General features: G+C 39.3%; 1 protein-coding gene across 2 annotated transcripts in view; it reads left to right on the top strand.

Annotated features, from left to right (window-relative positions):
- The window catches only part of DHX35 (DEAH-box helicase 35), a 33,633-nt gene that overhangs the window by 6,947 nt on the left and 12,225 nt on the right, over positions 1–14,461 (top strand). For both annotated transcript variants that reach the window (XM_075438443.1, XM_075438444.1), the window contains exons 6-14: positions 1,262–1,323; positions 1,884–1,953; positions 2,527–2,586; positions 4,600–4,712; positions 5,062–5,158; positions 6,277–6,435; positions 7,729–7,939; positions 9,672–9,796; positions 10,559–10,613. In XM_075438443.1, coding sequence (XP_075294558.1) covers positions 1,262–1,323; positions 1,884–1,953; positions 2,527–2,586; positions 4,600–4,712; positions 5,062–5,158; positions 6,277–6,435; positions 7,729–7,939; positions 9,672–9,796; positions 10,559–10,613 — 952 coding nt within the window. The remainder of the gene's footprint in view (positions 1–1,261; positions 1,324–1,883; positions 1,954–2,526; positions 2,587–4,599; positions 4,713–5,061; positions 5,159–6,276; positions 6,436–7,728; positions 7,940–9,671; positions 9,797–10,558; positions 10,614–14,461) is intronic.

A 14,461-nucleotide genomic window follows, 5' to 3' on the forward strand; every position in this document is an offset into this window, starting at 1 on the left:
GGAGCTCAAACTACTGTTTGATGGCTACATAAAGCTTGTGGGTTTCCACTGGCTAGTAGGAAGAAAGCATTAAATTAAAATATTGCATTTTGTTTAAATGTTAAAGTTTGTGTTCTGGTCAGAAGTGTGTGATGGATATTAGGTAGCCTGCTTGGACAGGGTCAAGAATGGATTGACACACAGGATGTTATTGGTAGAGTGGATTTAGCCATGTTACAGACAAAAGTGAAGAAACTTTTATTGCCATGTTCCAGTGCTGCCAATCTGTTATTTTTTTAACACAGAAACAAGTAATTTAAAAAAAATTAAATACTGATTAAATAGCAATCCCTTTGCTTATCTCTGGGTTAGCACTCAGAAATCATAGAATCATAGAGCCATAGAATAGTTTGGGTTGGAAGGGACCTTAAAGACCATCTGGTTCCAACGCCCCTGCCATGAGCAGGGACATCTTCCACCAGACCAGTTGCTCAGAGCTCCATCCAACCTGGCCTTGAACACTGCCAGTGAGGGGGCAGCCACAGCTTCTCTGGGCAACCTGGGCCGGGGCCTCACCACCCTCATGGTGAAGAATTTCTTCCTAATATCTAAGTCTGCCCTCTTTTAGTTTACAGCCATTCTCCCTTGTCCTATCCCTACACACCCTTGTGAAAAGTCCCTCTCCATCCTTCCTGCAGGCCCCTTCAGGTACTGGAAGGCTGCTGTAAGGTCACCCTGGAGCCTTCTCTTCTCCAGGCTGAACAGCCCCAACTCCCTCAGCCTGTCCTCGTAGGAGAGGTGCTCCAACCCTCTGATCATCTTCGTGGCCCTCCCCTGGACCCGCTCCAACACATTCTGCTTATGCTGGGGGCTCCAGAGCTGGATGCAGTACTCCAGGTGGGGTCTCATGGGAGCGGAGTAAAGGAGCAGAATCCCCTCCCTCGACCTGGTGGCCACGCTTCTCTTGACGAACCAGGATACGGTTGGCTTTCCGGGCTGCAAGCGCACGTTGCCGGCTCATGTCGAGCTTCTTGTCCACCAATACCCCCAAGTCCTTCTCCTCAAGGCTGCTCTCGAGCCACTCTCCGCCCAGCCTGTGCTTGTGTTTGGGATTACCCCGCCTCACTTGCAGGACTTCTGTAGCTGAAAATTGAACAAATTAGAAAATTAAAAGCAAGGAAAAATTCAGGGAAAAGCCTAGAAAATTATCTTTAAAAATCACATGGTAGTCAAGACTACCTGATAGGGTTTTTTTTACGTTTTTCTTTGCATTCTCTTTTAGTTTCTAACTGATGGTATGCTGGTGAGGGAAATGATGGCTGATCCTTTATTAACGAGATACAGGTAAAGAAACATGGAATGAATGTTTGCTGAAGTGTAATTTGGTAAACAACTGCATTTTTTGAGACCAAGATGTGGTTATTAAAAATTAAATACAAAAAGTTATGAAAATTATTTTAGGAGTCGGACTTCTATATGTCGCGTGATTTTTTGAAACAAAAGCTAAGTGGGCCTCACAGAATCTGAATTGTTTCATTTACTGGTTTTAAATTCACTTTTTCATTTTGATGCTCATCAAATGATAAAATCAACACCAAACATAGGCTATTCTGGTATCCAGAAAACCTATGCAGTGCAATAAAGATGGACCTTTTTTCTTCTACCTCTTCCCAAAAGCTACCCTGAATAAACAGCAGTATGTACGTACCACATAGTGTTACCTATGTTTTTCTCCCTACTTCATCGCTGCACTTTGTTTTACTTCCACAGTTTTCTGAGTGGATGCAAACAGTAATAGTCCAGCAGCAGATTTCAAATAATGGTATTTCTAGAAGTCAGGAAGACGCTGATTCTAGTGTCAATCAAACCATTTCTGAAATCTTATCTTTCTGCTTTATTCACAGTGTCCTCATGCTGGATGAAGCCCATGAAAGGACTCTTTACACAGATATTGCCATTGGCTTACTAAAAAAGGTTATTTTTTTTTTTAATGTTCTCTGTAACAGTTTTTATTTTTATCCTTTTCGTTAAAACTCTGATTCTGATGGCTGATTAGTGAACCCATTTGAGAGAGGGTGATTTTGAGTTCCTCACTTATATTGCAGCCTGTTTTACATACCCAACTGTTTACTTTAAACATCTGATACTCAGGATCCTCTGTTTCCTCCCCCGATGCTGAAATGTCTCCTTAGATGATATCAGCAAAAAGGTAGCCCTCATTCTGCTGCTGCTGATCATGTGAAGTCATCTGACAGGGGGGGTGATTGACTTTCAACCTACCAAAGACCTGACTCCCACCAGAAGTTAAGAGTAAGCTGTAATGATTACAAACTGAATGCCCTTAAAATTAATATATAAAACTCCAAACAACCACCAGGTTGTTAGTTCTGTGGGGTGATAGGGGTGATTCAGTTCATCAGCTGTCTTGTAGTTTCAAAGTATTTTTGAAGAGAAGTTGTTTGTAATCTGGATACTCTTAAAACTTGGTTCTAGCCTTATATCTCAGAAAATAGTGTTTACTCTGGATGTTCTTGTTCTCTGTCCTAGGTTCAAAAGAAGCGTGGGGATCTTCGACTGATTGTGGCTTCAGCCACCTTGGATGCAGAGGTATAGCTCACAGATTTGGTTTGAAATGAAGTGACCTTCAGCTCCACTTCTATTTATATCGAGCTTATCCTCTGTGCTGTATGCTTCTTGTGAAGCATTACTGCGGTTTGAGTGGCGCAGAAGAGAGGACGGAGTGCAGGAAAAAAATCTGCTGTAGTTAGGTTGCTGTATTTGGTTTTCATTTTGTATTAGCAAACTTTTTTTGGAAGTGAATTTAAATACTAATCTGCTTTTCATATATTGATGCCTTTTTTCCTCTTACTGGTATTGCTGTATAGAAAGATGTTCTCTTGGCTTAATCTAGTCTAGTAAGAAACGTTGGTTTAGCTCTATTTTGCTCGTAGCAATAATTTGAGACAACCACAGGCCAGTAAAAATAAGTGATAAATGAGTAGATTTAATTTTCAGTGGGATCTTACTAGTTCCCTTATTGAGTTGTGGCCTGTGGAAACTTATGTTACTTACTAAAAACATTGTTAATTTGATTTTGAGTAGGAACAGAAGAAATGTTCTCCTAGATCAGAGCAGTGTTTCATCCAGCCCAGTGTTCTGTCTGCAGTAGCAGCAACAGTAGGGGATGCTGTTTAGGGAGAGCATAGGAGCCTGTCCACCCGCTGTGGGTCCGTTCTCTGAGCTGCTTCAGCATCTGCCGTGGTTGTAACAGAGATATGAGGCAGTACGTTCCTGCTGTTTCCTTCTAGTGTGTGGTTTGTGGACCTGCTGTTTGTTAATTTGTCTTTGGATCTGCTTGATGAAGCTATAAGTCTCCAGGATATCATGTGAGAGCAATTTTCAGAAATTTGCCACCTGCTATATAATGAAGTACTTTAGTTAATTTCTTTCAAACCTGCTATTTTCATCAAGGACATTCTAGTTCTAGTAGGGAGGGATTTTTTTTTTAAATAAAAAAAACCCCAAACCGGTTTCATATTTTCTTTATTCAGTCACCTTTGATTCTGTAAACCTCAGCTGTGTGTCTTCTCAACCTTCTGCTTCCCAAGCAGAGCTCAAGCCTTTTCAGTCTCTCCTCATAAGGTGGCTGCTTTATCGTGTTCATTGCTTTTCTCTGTGCTTTTCCTAACTCCACTGTGTCCTTCATCAGGTGCGGTGGTGAGAGTTTTCGTGTAGCACTGAAGATGTGGGTGTACTGATATTTCCTTCTGTAGCAAATATCAGACACCATAAATCTTGACAGTATGTTGTGCTTTGGTAGTGCTTGCACTGCTATGTAAAGTTATCTAACAGAACATACAGAATACAATACTTTGCCTGTGCAAAATTTGAACTGCTAGAAATCACACATTTTAAATAGTTTACAGTTAATGTAAAAAGAAGTTAACAGAAGCAAAATGATAAGTATGACTACCTAAACATTTGCTTAAACACAGAAAGTTTGTGGTATCTCTATAATGGTCATAAAAGTTGAGATGGATTATTTGGGTTCTTAATGTTCATTATTTTACTATTACATATTTACAATACTTTGTGGCAATAAATCTAGATTTATGAAGATGTCTTGCAAAGCATGCAACAAAACCTTAGATAAATCAGCCTGACTCTGCTTTTACAAAGTGAGAGCTTGGTGTTCAGTGAGAACTGTAAAATTTGCTTACTCATCCAAAAATAGATGAGATTATGCAAATCCTACACAAAACTTTTAGGAGCAGTCATTTCTAAGTTCTTCTTAGCTTGGACTTTGCCATTATTGTAGATCCAATAAAAAGTTTCTGTATCTGCTTTTTCTAACTGTATCAGCTGATCTAGTTAATTTTATTACCTCTTCTCCGTCTTTGCTTCTCGAAGTAATAACATGCAAGACAGTGTATTTGTGCCGAATGCCTGAACCCCAGACAGAAGGCAACAAAATCAGACTTAAAAATTTTTTAATTGGAACTGTCAAATGTATGAAGAAAACATCCAAGTATTAGTAATTTAACTTCTTCATGTCTTTAGATTTCTCCCTTAATTCTTTGAAGTATCAAACTGAAAGTGTTTATTTTTATTTTAATGTAGAAATTCAGGGATTTCTTTAATCAAAACGATACCGGTGACCCCAGCAAAGATACCAGTGTGATCCTTACTGTTGAGGGGAGAACGTTTCCCGTGGACATCTTTTACATACAGAGGTGTGTTCCTGTTCGTTCTTGTCTGTGGTGATTAGGGGAGTGTGCAACTCTTGTGTAATTTTGTCAGGGTTGGAGCTCAGAAATTCCCAGACCAATGGTAAGGAGGTGTAACATTTAATTTGGGAAACGTGGGTGTTACTTACAGCAGCAGACTTGTTTTTGAAGCTTACTGTAGTGTAAAGGAAACCAATTAATTGCTGAAGACTGATTCCCAAAGATGTGTCATGAACTAAATGTGATATGGCTGACATACAGTGTCCAAAAGGTAGCTCTCTGTTTGTTCCCTATGGAAGTGAGGAGTCTGTACCTCTTTTTCTGCTAATGTCTCTGCTGTTTTCCCTTGTCGTAGTCCTGTTCCAGACTATATAAAATCAACTGTGGAAACTACAATGAAAATTCACCAGATGGAGAACGATGGTGATATATTGGCGTTTTTAACTGGCCAGGTATGGACAAGCATTTTTTTTTTTTTTTTTTTTTTTGCTTTATGGTGCTGTATTGTGGGCTTTACAAAGCTGCCTCAATCTCTTGCTTTCCTTAGCTGTGCTTGCTTTAATCTCATTAAAGATGAGAAATATTTCTGCATTGATGGGAGCAGAATTAGGCCAGTCCAAAAGACTTAGAAAATGTAATTATTATCTGGGTTTATCAGAGCTAGTGATGGATGATAGTTTTTCTTGTTTAATGCTATATGCTTTCAGCCTTGTCAGTAAGTGGAACAGTGTGTGGTTTTTTGGTGCTAGTCACACCTACAAAGTTGACAGTGAGTCATCATTAACAGTTAGGGCAAATGGAATTTACATTTGTTAGGCTTAACATCTGAAGTCTTTGACAGAAAAACAAATTGCTGTGAGACAAAAATTTGCTGGTCTCTTCTGCTCTATTTATGCCTGTCAGCTCACTTTGCAGCCAGGAAGAGTAAATGGGAGTTAGCTTATGATTTTTCCAGTGAGGAATTACCTTGAAGAGCTTCAATAACATCTTGCATATTTTCAGAATAAATTCTTCATCTCCATTATTGATTTGACTTTGAAAGAGTGAATTGGGTGTCTGACAAAGCAGTGTCTGAATGTTTTATTGTTTGTGTTTTTTAAGAGTGAGATGCCAGAGTTGATCTCTGAGATTAGATGTGAAGTTGAGCAAGAAGTGTTAATACTGTTATGGTGTCATTCCTGGTCAAGACTCAGAGCATTTTAGGCAGTCAAAATAGGCTTCCTATTTTGCTCTCACAAGTTGAGATACACGGGAAAATGTACCTGCTTCCTCCTGAACTTTGTTCAGTCCTTACCTTGCCCCTTGTGGTTTTTGTCATGTATTTCTCATGATATTTTCTCAAATAACAATGAACATAATATTTACATATATATTTATTATGAATGACAATTTCTGTAAAAATATTACAAAATTGAGGTTGCTAGTCAAAAGATCCTGGAATTTGAACAACTAAAATTGTTGGGATTATTTCGGAGTATTATTTTGGTGCATTTTTTTAATATAGGTGACAGCTATGTAATATTAAAGTGACACCTCTCTCTTTCTGTCCCCTGTCTTGCTCTGACTCTAGGAGGAAGTGGAGACTGTTGTTTCCATGCTCATAGAACAGGCTCGGGCCCTTTCTCGCACTGGAATGAAAAAGCACCTTCGTGTTCTTCCCATGTATGCTGGACTGCCTTCTCCTGAGCAAATGAAAGTGTTTGAGAGAGTTTCTCGCAGTGTCAGGAAGGTAAGGCTGTTGTGTAGGTCTCAATTTCTATCGCCCAGACGGGCATCTGCATTACCCAGATCGTATATATCAGGTCACATCATGAGAATATTGCAAACGCTTACCGAGGGAGACTCTCTGCCCCTCCTAACACTGCCTGTCAGTTTTCAAACTGTGAACCAAGAATATGTTCTCTGGCTTCCCTTTTCGTCTTTGATCAGTCCTAGACGTGTCAGTTCTAACTTTCCTGTCTACTTCATCAGTCTGTCAATTTTGAGGAGTCTTCGTACAACCTTGTCTTTATCTACATCCAGTTGCAGCTGCTTACACTCTGAAGTCCTCTACTTTTACCAGTTTTTATTTCTTTTTGTGCTGTAAGTGTCTATGGATATTTTCTACCTGTAATGGAAAAATTAGTGACAGAGTGGGTAAGTGCTCTCTTTTCACCTAAGAAACAAGTTAAAACTTGCTTTGTTTTAGTAGGAGAGCGCTTTCTTTTGACTTACGCAAGTCTGGTTTGGATATTTAATGCCACAGAAGTATATAATTGGTCATGATTAGTGCTTTCTGCTTAAGCAAAGCCTGTGTTGGGGCTGAGATAAGCTGACAGAATTACATGGGGGTGACTTGTTATAATGCTTGTGACTGCTGGAGACTGTAATAAGTAAAATTGTTCATCTGGTGTTGGAGAACGTTGAGGATAAATGCTTCTTTTCTCTCTAGGATATGACATTAGTTAATTAACATTCAAGATTTACTTTTTTGATTTCAGATGACATAAGGATTGAATTTCCCACTTGTCATCTGGGAACAATTATTTTTTTAATATTTTAGAACATATATACAAGTGTATCTCTGCGGGAATAGTGAACATAGAACATGTAATCTACTCTGTTTGCCTCCTATCCCCTGCCTCACTCCCGTGTTACAAGTAACAGTTCAGTGTAACTGAGAAGCAGGAAGAAAATAGTTTGCTACATAAGAACACTTGATTTACAGTCATTTAATGATTTTCTCTGCAAACACTGCCAATGATTTTCTCTGCAAACGCAGCCAAGTTATTCTTTTGTGAAGAGAGAATAAATTTAGGAGAGTGATTGTGAAGCTGTAAAAACTGGGCTTATTTCAAGCTGACAGCTCTTTCTGCTGCATGTTACTGTATCCTTTTTTACTCTAGAACGTGTTTACTGGAAATGTCATATCTGAGATCTCTCATGTGGCTTGTATTTGAGTGCTGGTGCACTGATGCTAGGGCTTGATAGTGTAACTGAGATTGGGGAGTTCACAGTGTCCTTGTTGCATCTGTATCTGTAGGTGATAGTAGCCACCAACATTGCTGAGACCTCCATCACAGTTCATGGAATTGCATTTGTAATTGATTGTGGTTTTGTGAAGCTTCGGGCCTATAACCCCAAAACAGCCATCGAATGTCTTGTGGTGGTACCAGTATCTAAAGCTTCAGCTAATCAGAGAGCAGGGCGTGCGGGACGGAATCGCTCTGGAAAATGTTACAGACTTTATACAGGTCAGTAATTTGATGTGTAGGAAAGGTGAACTTGCTGGTGTGACTTCAGTTTTGTTTTACGGTGTTTTTAGTGGTAGATTAAGGAGAACAAAACTGTGTTTTTTCTTTCAGTGAAAGATAGCAATTTCCCTTCGTTATTCCTCTGGTTTATTTAGAAATACATTGTTCATATGTGCTAAGCGTTGGAAACTGAATCCTTTTATGAATCAGAAACACAGACTGAGCAGGGTAGGTACCATGAGATTGTCAGCAATTGCAAACCTGTAATGTTAATGCAGCTCTTAGAGTGGCAAGTTTACGAAGAAGTTTATTTTTTAATGATTTTGGTTTCTGAGCAGTCGCATCAATTTATAATACCCACCTACAATGCTCCCTTCTGTGACTAAAGTCTCCTTAAGGCTGTATATCTAACAAAGGACTCTGGAAATCCTTCAGGAAACTGAGATGACTTCAGAAAGCTATTCCCTTTTTCATAGGAATAGGTGCAAACCCCAAATCCACCTCATGAATCGATGATCCTGGCACTGCACAAAAATTACTGTTACAAATAAATCTGTTGGTCACATAGCAGTGTTGAGAAAACTGCAGTCTAACTCTCTTGATTAACAGCTGATTAATGAGAAAAGGTTCTGCAGCTGAGTACTGCCATTGCCTATGTGCCTCAGGTTCCCTCGAGTTTTTCTAGAGTTTTGAAACTTAGACAGATGAAGCATTTCTTTTACAAATGTGTGTGTGCTTGCCAGGAGTCACCACGTTAAACAAAGTCATGATTTATTCTCTAAACGTCTGTGTCCATTGAAGGATCAAGAGTGAATGTCTGCTGCATAATATACCAAGCTTACACAGGTTTTAAAGTATTTTGCTGGAGAAACCGTGACTACACTGAAGTTATTTTTGTGTGCCCAAGAGCTGGCCCGATGGGTGCTTAAGAAACAGTTTAAAGTCCCTTTTGAAGTGCACTGAATGGACAAAAGTAGAGAAAAGATGCACTGTCTTTGTCTTAGTGAAGATCTGAGACAGAACACGTAAAGAGGGTTTTGTCTAGAAATTAAAATAATTCAAGGAAAGATTATACATTTCTTGTCTTGATTTGGAGTTTTAGATCAATGGCGGGGGGGGTGTCTTTTTGTTTACTGCAGAAAACTTGGTTAATGAAAGGTACAGCAGTTTTGACCTCGCATGAAGTAAGTTTCTAGACTTAGACTTAATAATGATTGTGCTTTATAAAAGGCATTGCCAGATAAATTGGTTTTCAATCCTTAGTCATTATTTTAAATATGCTTTTTTAAACCTCATTTAGTTTGAATGGTTACTAAAAATAGTATTTTATATTGAAAGCATCCTGATTTTGAATTTTTCCTTGTTCCTTCTTTGAAAAATACACTTTTTTGTAGTATTGCACACTACCTTTTATTTTCTGACTTGAGATATTAAACAGAAGAGAAAGAAAGCATCTCTAGATTTCTGTGAAGAACTTTTCAAATAGAAATGTGGGTGGGTCAACTACAGAATCAGTAATGTTGCCAAAAACATTTAATTCTCTATTTAAATTAAAGTATCTTAAAATACAGTAACTGGAGGAAGATCATCTTTGAGTTAGAGTTCTTTTAACACCTCTGAAGTGTTAATACTCGGTAATTTTAACTTGAAATGGGTACGATTCTATCATGTTGACTGCATACAGTAGGAGATGAGACTCAGTCCCAAATTGCTTTCTTTTCTCCTGCAACAGAGGAGGACTTTGAGAAGCTGCCGAAGTCCACTGTTCCAGAGATGCAGCGCAGCAATCTTGCGCCTGTCATCTTGCAGCTGAAGGCTTTGGGAATTGACAATGTGCTCAGGTTCCCCTTTCTTTCGGTGAGTCCTAGGCTGTAAGGTCTGTCATCTTTTCTCAGGGTGAGGAAAGATCATGAGATGACTTGTTGATAACCGCCAGAACCAGTAACCGCTGCCCTCTTGATTTGGAAAGCCTACCTTGTTGCCCACTGTCGGGCAGCAGAGTATGATTTTGGGAGTCAACTAGCGCAAGTACTGTGTGTAACAACTTGGAAGTGACGACTGTTCGTATTCCAGAGTTTGCTGTTAGAAGTGTTGAGAAGTCGAGAAAGGCCTAGAAAGAGAAACTGAGATTCTGCAAAACTGTAACTGTAGTCCCTTTGCACTGAATTTATGAAGAAAAAGGAAAAAAATGTCTGCAGAACTAAGCCTATGCTTGTCTGTTATGTTAAAAGGAGCAGTACTAGTTTTTAATTTGCTTTCTGTAAAGTCGCTAGCTACCCTTGTAATGATGTGAAAAACTTATATGGTAGCGTTAGAAGAGAAAGTTAAGAAATAATCGCTTCTGGCATCACTGTTGGACCCAGTGGTATGGCTTTTCTAGCTCGGGTCTTGAGAGCATCATAGTGGTGATGCTGAGCCTGGTGAGAGGGTTTGGACTCGCCGCACTGGTGGTCAGTGGAAGGTCGATAGAAAGAGTCCGAGGGCTCTTCCGTCATTTTGTGTAAGTTAAAAAGTAGGTGGTTAGAACTTAAGGATTTTGCAAAAGAGGGAGATGTAAGAATTTTTGTGAAAACTCATGTGTTCTGTGATGATCACTTTAAACAATTTTTTTCTTCACAGCCACCTCCTGCACAGTCAATGGTGCAAGCTTTAGAATTGCTGTATGCTTTAGGAGGTGAGAATATTATGCTTTGATTTATTTACAGTTATGTTACAGGATTTCTAAAAACTGTTGACTTGGATTTGGTGGTTGGATGGACATTAATCAAACTCGCATTTGAGAACTGTGCTTAGAGAAAAATGCAGCCTTGACTGGTGGAAGCTTTTTGCTGATGTATTTTAAAGTGTACCTCAGTCTCCTGTGAATTTACTTTCTTTTCCTTGGGTTATTTCAGACAGGTAAATAAGCAAAAAGCAGCAATAACTTTCTGGGAAGAACTAGAAATCCTAGCATGGAAAATAAACTATAATTTAACTGTTTAGACTGGGCAAACGTACTTTATAGCTGTTTTCTGTTCGTTTCTGTGGACCTTCATGGAAGGAACCAGCTATTTGTCCTTGCTAGGAACAGAGCTCTGAACTGGTGAGGGTGGTGGCTTGATTCTTTTGGGCAGATCCTCTGTTTGTGTTTCTTGAGTCATTACAGAGTGGTATAAAGACACAAACGGAGTTTGGACACTAATTAGGCCAGTGCACTGGTGAGACGCTAAATTTACCTGCATCCAATTAGATAGGTTGTTAGATACTCAAGCTCTTAGTGTGGTGATCTTTCATTTAGTGTTACTGTGCCAATGATGGAAACATGTAGCGCTTGCAAGTATTAACAAAAAAAGTTGAAAGTAAAGGTTTCGCACCCCTTTCAAGATTAGGCTGAGTGTCATAACCCAGAATTTAGCAAGCTGAGTGTAATAGTGACTTTGTTTATTCCTTGATCATACTTAAAGAACATAGTGTATCATTTAAATTTTTCTGATGGCATGTTACACTCATTATACTATCTCGATGTGTGCGCAAGAGCTCTGCCCAAACACTTTAAGTAAAATCTGATGCTTGAATTTGGGAAAGACCAGACACTGGACACTAGAATTCAACCCAATAGAGTGTGCTTCCCGATGGCTAAGCAAAGCAAGTGTCACATGTTAGTTTTCAGACCTCATTGTACAGTTTTGAAGGTATGACTGGCAAAAGTTAAGAGCTAATCTAGTTATAATTCTAAAAATGAATACTTGTCTGTGTCTCTGCTCCGAGTGTAGTATGGCTTGTGGCTAAAAGACTACACCTGACGGAGCGTAGTGCTGTTGATAGTAGTGTTGTTGGTCCTGCCGCTGAGGCAAAGTTCAAAGCTGTAGCACGTCAAACCATTCCAATTCTGTTGGCTGTGAAGAATGCATGATGCAACCACTAACCCCCCCGATCATTGCTAAAGGCAGCACGTGTCCTCCTGGATGAACTGGACCTACATTGCTCACACTCAGTGTCTGTGTTTCAGTGCACAGCCTGCCTGCTTTTCATGCTTTTAAACGCACAGGGGCTCGTTTGCATGCAGCTTGCAGAGAGGCTGCTGTAGTTTTAGTATTGAACTTTCTGGTTATGGGCAAATGAACAGATACACACAAACTTCTAATGAAAAGAAGAAAAAGCTAGTCTAGCAGAGCCCGAGAGCATAATTCAAAGTACTTTTCTACTATTTAGCTCCTTAATAGAATTTTTTTTATATTATGTTCTCTGAATGACTGATCACAGCTTGTTCTCAAATTCCATAGAGTCTGAACAACGCTCTTAGTCATATGGTTTAGTTTTAGGTAGTCCTGTGAAGAGCAGGGAGTTGGATTCGATGATCCTTATGGGTCCCTTCCAACTGGAGATGTGCTGTGATTCTAAAAGTGTTCATTTTGGTTTTATTCATCATGCCACTGTTGGATGTCTAACACTCAAATCACACTGTAGTAATATTTTTTACACAGTTTTCAATTCCTTTTTGTTGTGGTGAGTGGGGTGTATGCTGTTTAATTTTGTTTATAGGAAGAACTGTTACATTGTTGGTTTTTTTGACAGCTGTTTAATCGTTTTGAATGCAACAAACTTAAAACAGAAACTTGACACAAGAACAAGTAATCAAAACAAAACTCTGTTTGCCTTTAACTCAGTGTTTGTAGTTAATTCAAAGTTAACGATATTTGCTCTATAATATAAACAGGAGAAAAAGAGTAGTGTAAAGTAGATTGTGTAAGTTTTGGAAGCTTCCAGAGGTTTGTTTTTACATCAGTCACAAATGCAGTGCTGTAACTTGTGGCAGTCTGCTCTCTTCTTATTCCTGTGAAGCTGTAACTCTCTGCCTGGCTGTGATTTTGCTCTCTGCTGATTCAGGTCCATCTTGTAAAGGAGGGTTTCACTTAAGGCACTTGGTCCTTGGCAACCTTTTCAAGCTCGGAACAAGGACCTTCACAGTGGCTCAGAAGCATGTTGCAGGGGTGGATTTACAGCCAAAACCACCTTAGGGAAATGGAGAGGAAAGGTCAATAAACTCACTGATTAGCTGTTTGAGGTTTTGGCGAAAGTGTTATGCTCACGGTAGCTTCACAGAGAAGTACAGAGTTGTTACTCTCTTGGCTGCCCAGCTTTTGTAGCAAAGCAGAGGAGTGCTGATGTTGGCGTTGAAGATGGAAACAAATGTGTGTGCATGCATGTGATCTATGGATTCGCTCTCCAATTTTTGCTGAAGTTTAAGGTTTTGGGTGCTTTACTATGGAGATTTTATATAAGTTGCAGAGGTGAAGCTGCCCACGCATTTGCAGGTGCAGTAAGGACTACATTTCTCTTATGCAAGTATCAACATGTATTTCGTCATCTGCATTGTGATAGCATGCAAAAGTGCAGTTTAGGGTCAGGACTCTATTGTGCCAGTGCAGTGCCAGGAAAGAAACTTGTGCAGAGCAGATGCTCTTAAGGTTGAGACAGTTCTGTTGAATAAACACATCACTGGTTTTAGACTGACTAATTTTAGAGTGAGTCAAACTGATTACGTCAGGAGTATCTCTTCTCAGCCTTCTCCTTTGATGCCCCTTTGAAAGTCTGAGTTGTCAGTTGGAGTTTATTGTTTTTAAGCATAATTTAAGCAAGTAAAAATTTGCATTATTTTTAGCTTTTTCAGATCCAAGATTGTGTTGAAGATTTGTTTGCAAGTTGTCGCCTATAAGAAACAACCACTACACCTGCATTTAAGACAGAGTGTTTTAATCCCTCAGCCCGTCACATACTAGCGGTTGTTAACCTGGAAAGTTTTAGTGTCACAGTACTTGAATAATCTGTTCTGAGCATGTTCAAGAAAAACCTTTGCAGTGTCTTTTTCTAAGCAGAGCTTCAAATCTACGATTTCCTATATGTAGGTATATGTGTATGGATACAGTGATTGCTTCCAAGATTATTTCAAGCAAACTTTTACGTGTTCCAAGCCTGTATCCGTTGCAGGCGTTTTGTGTATGTTCAGGGTTACTGCTACAAAGACATCTGTGCACGAGCTATATATATCCATGCAAAATCACGCCGAGGTTTGTAGGATTCAGCAGAAGCCAAAGGGTTATGGCTTGATGCACCTGCAGAAAGTTATAAAAAGATGACAGTTTCTCCTTTTTCCTGCTTAGGAACCCAGTCATCTTTCTGTAGATGAGAGACAGCATATTCTAAGCTATTCATGCTGGTAGCGCTTAAACGCCTTATATTGCAGTGGTCAAATGAAAGCTGTCATACCTTAATTTTTGCAGTTTCTGTGACTTTGTCCTTAAATGTGTTACTTTATCATTTCACATAAACTGCCGTTTGTACCTGTTTCTGAGGAAAATGTTTTGACATTATGTGAAATGGCTGTTAGGTTTTGTTGAACAGTATAGGGGTGTGGTGAGTGAATTACTACACTGTCATAAATAAAAAGTGAGATGATAGCATATCAAATAATAAAGGAGATTAAACACTTGCTAGAGGTATCTGTGGTTTTGGATACGCTGACATGAGTTATAGGAGATCTCA

The sequence above is a fragment of the Opisthocomus hoazin genome, chromosome 18, assembly GCF_030867145.1.
Source record: "Opisthocomus hoazin isolate bOpiHoa1 chromosome 18, bOpiHoa1.hap1, whole genome shotgun sequence".
Taxonomy (NCBI): Eukaryota; Metazoa; Chordata; class Aves; order Opisthocomiformes; family Opisthocomidae; genus Opisthocomus; species Opisthocomus hoazin.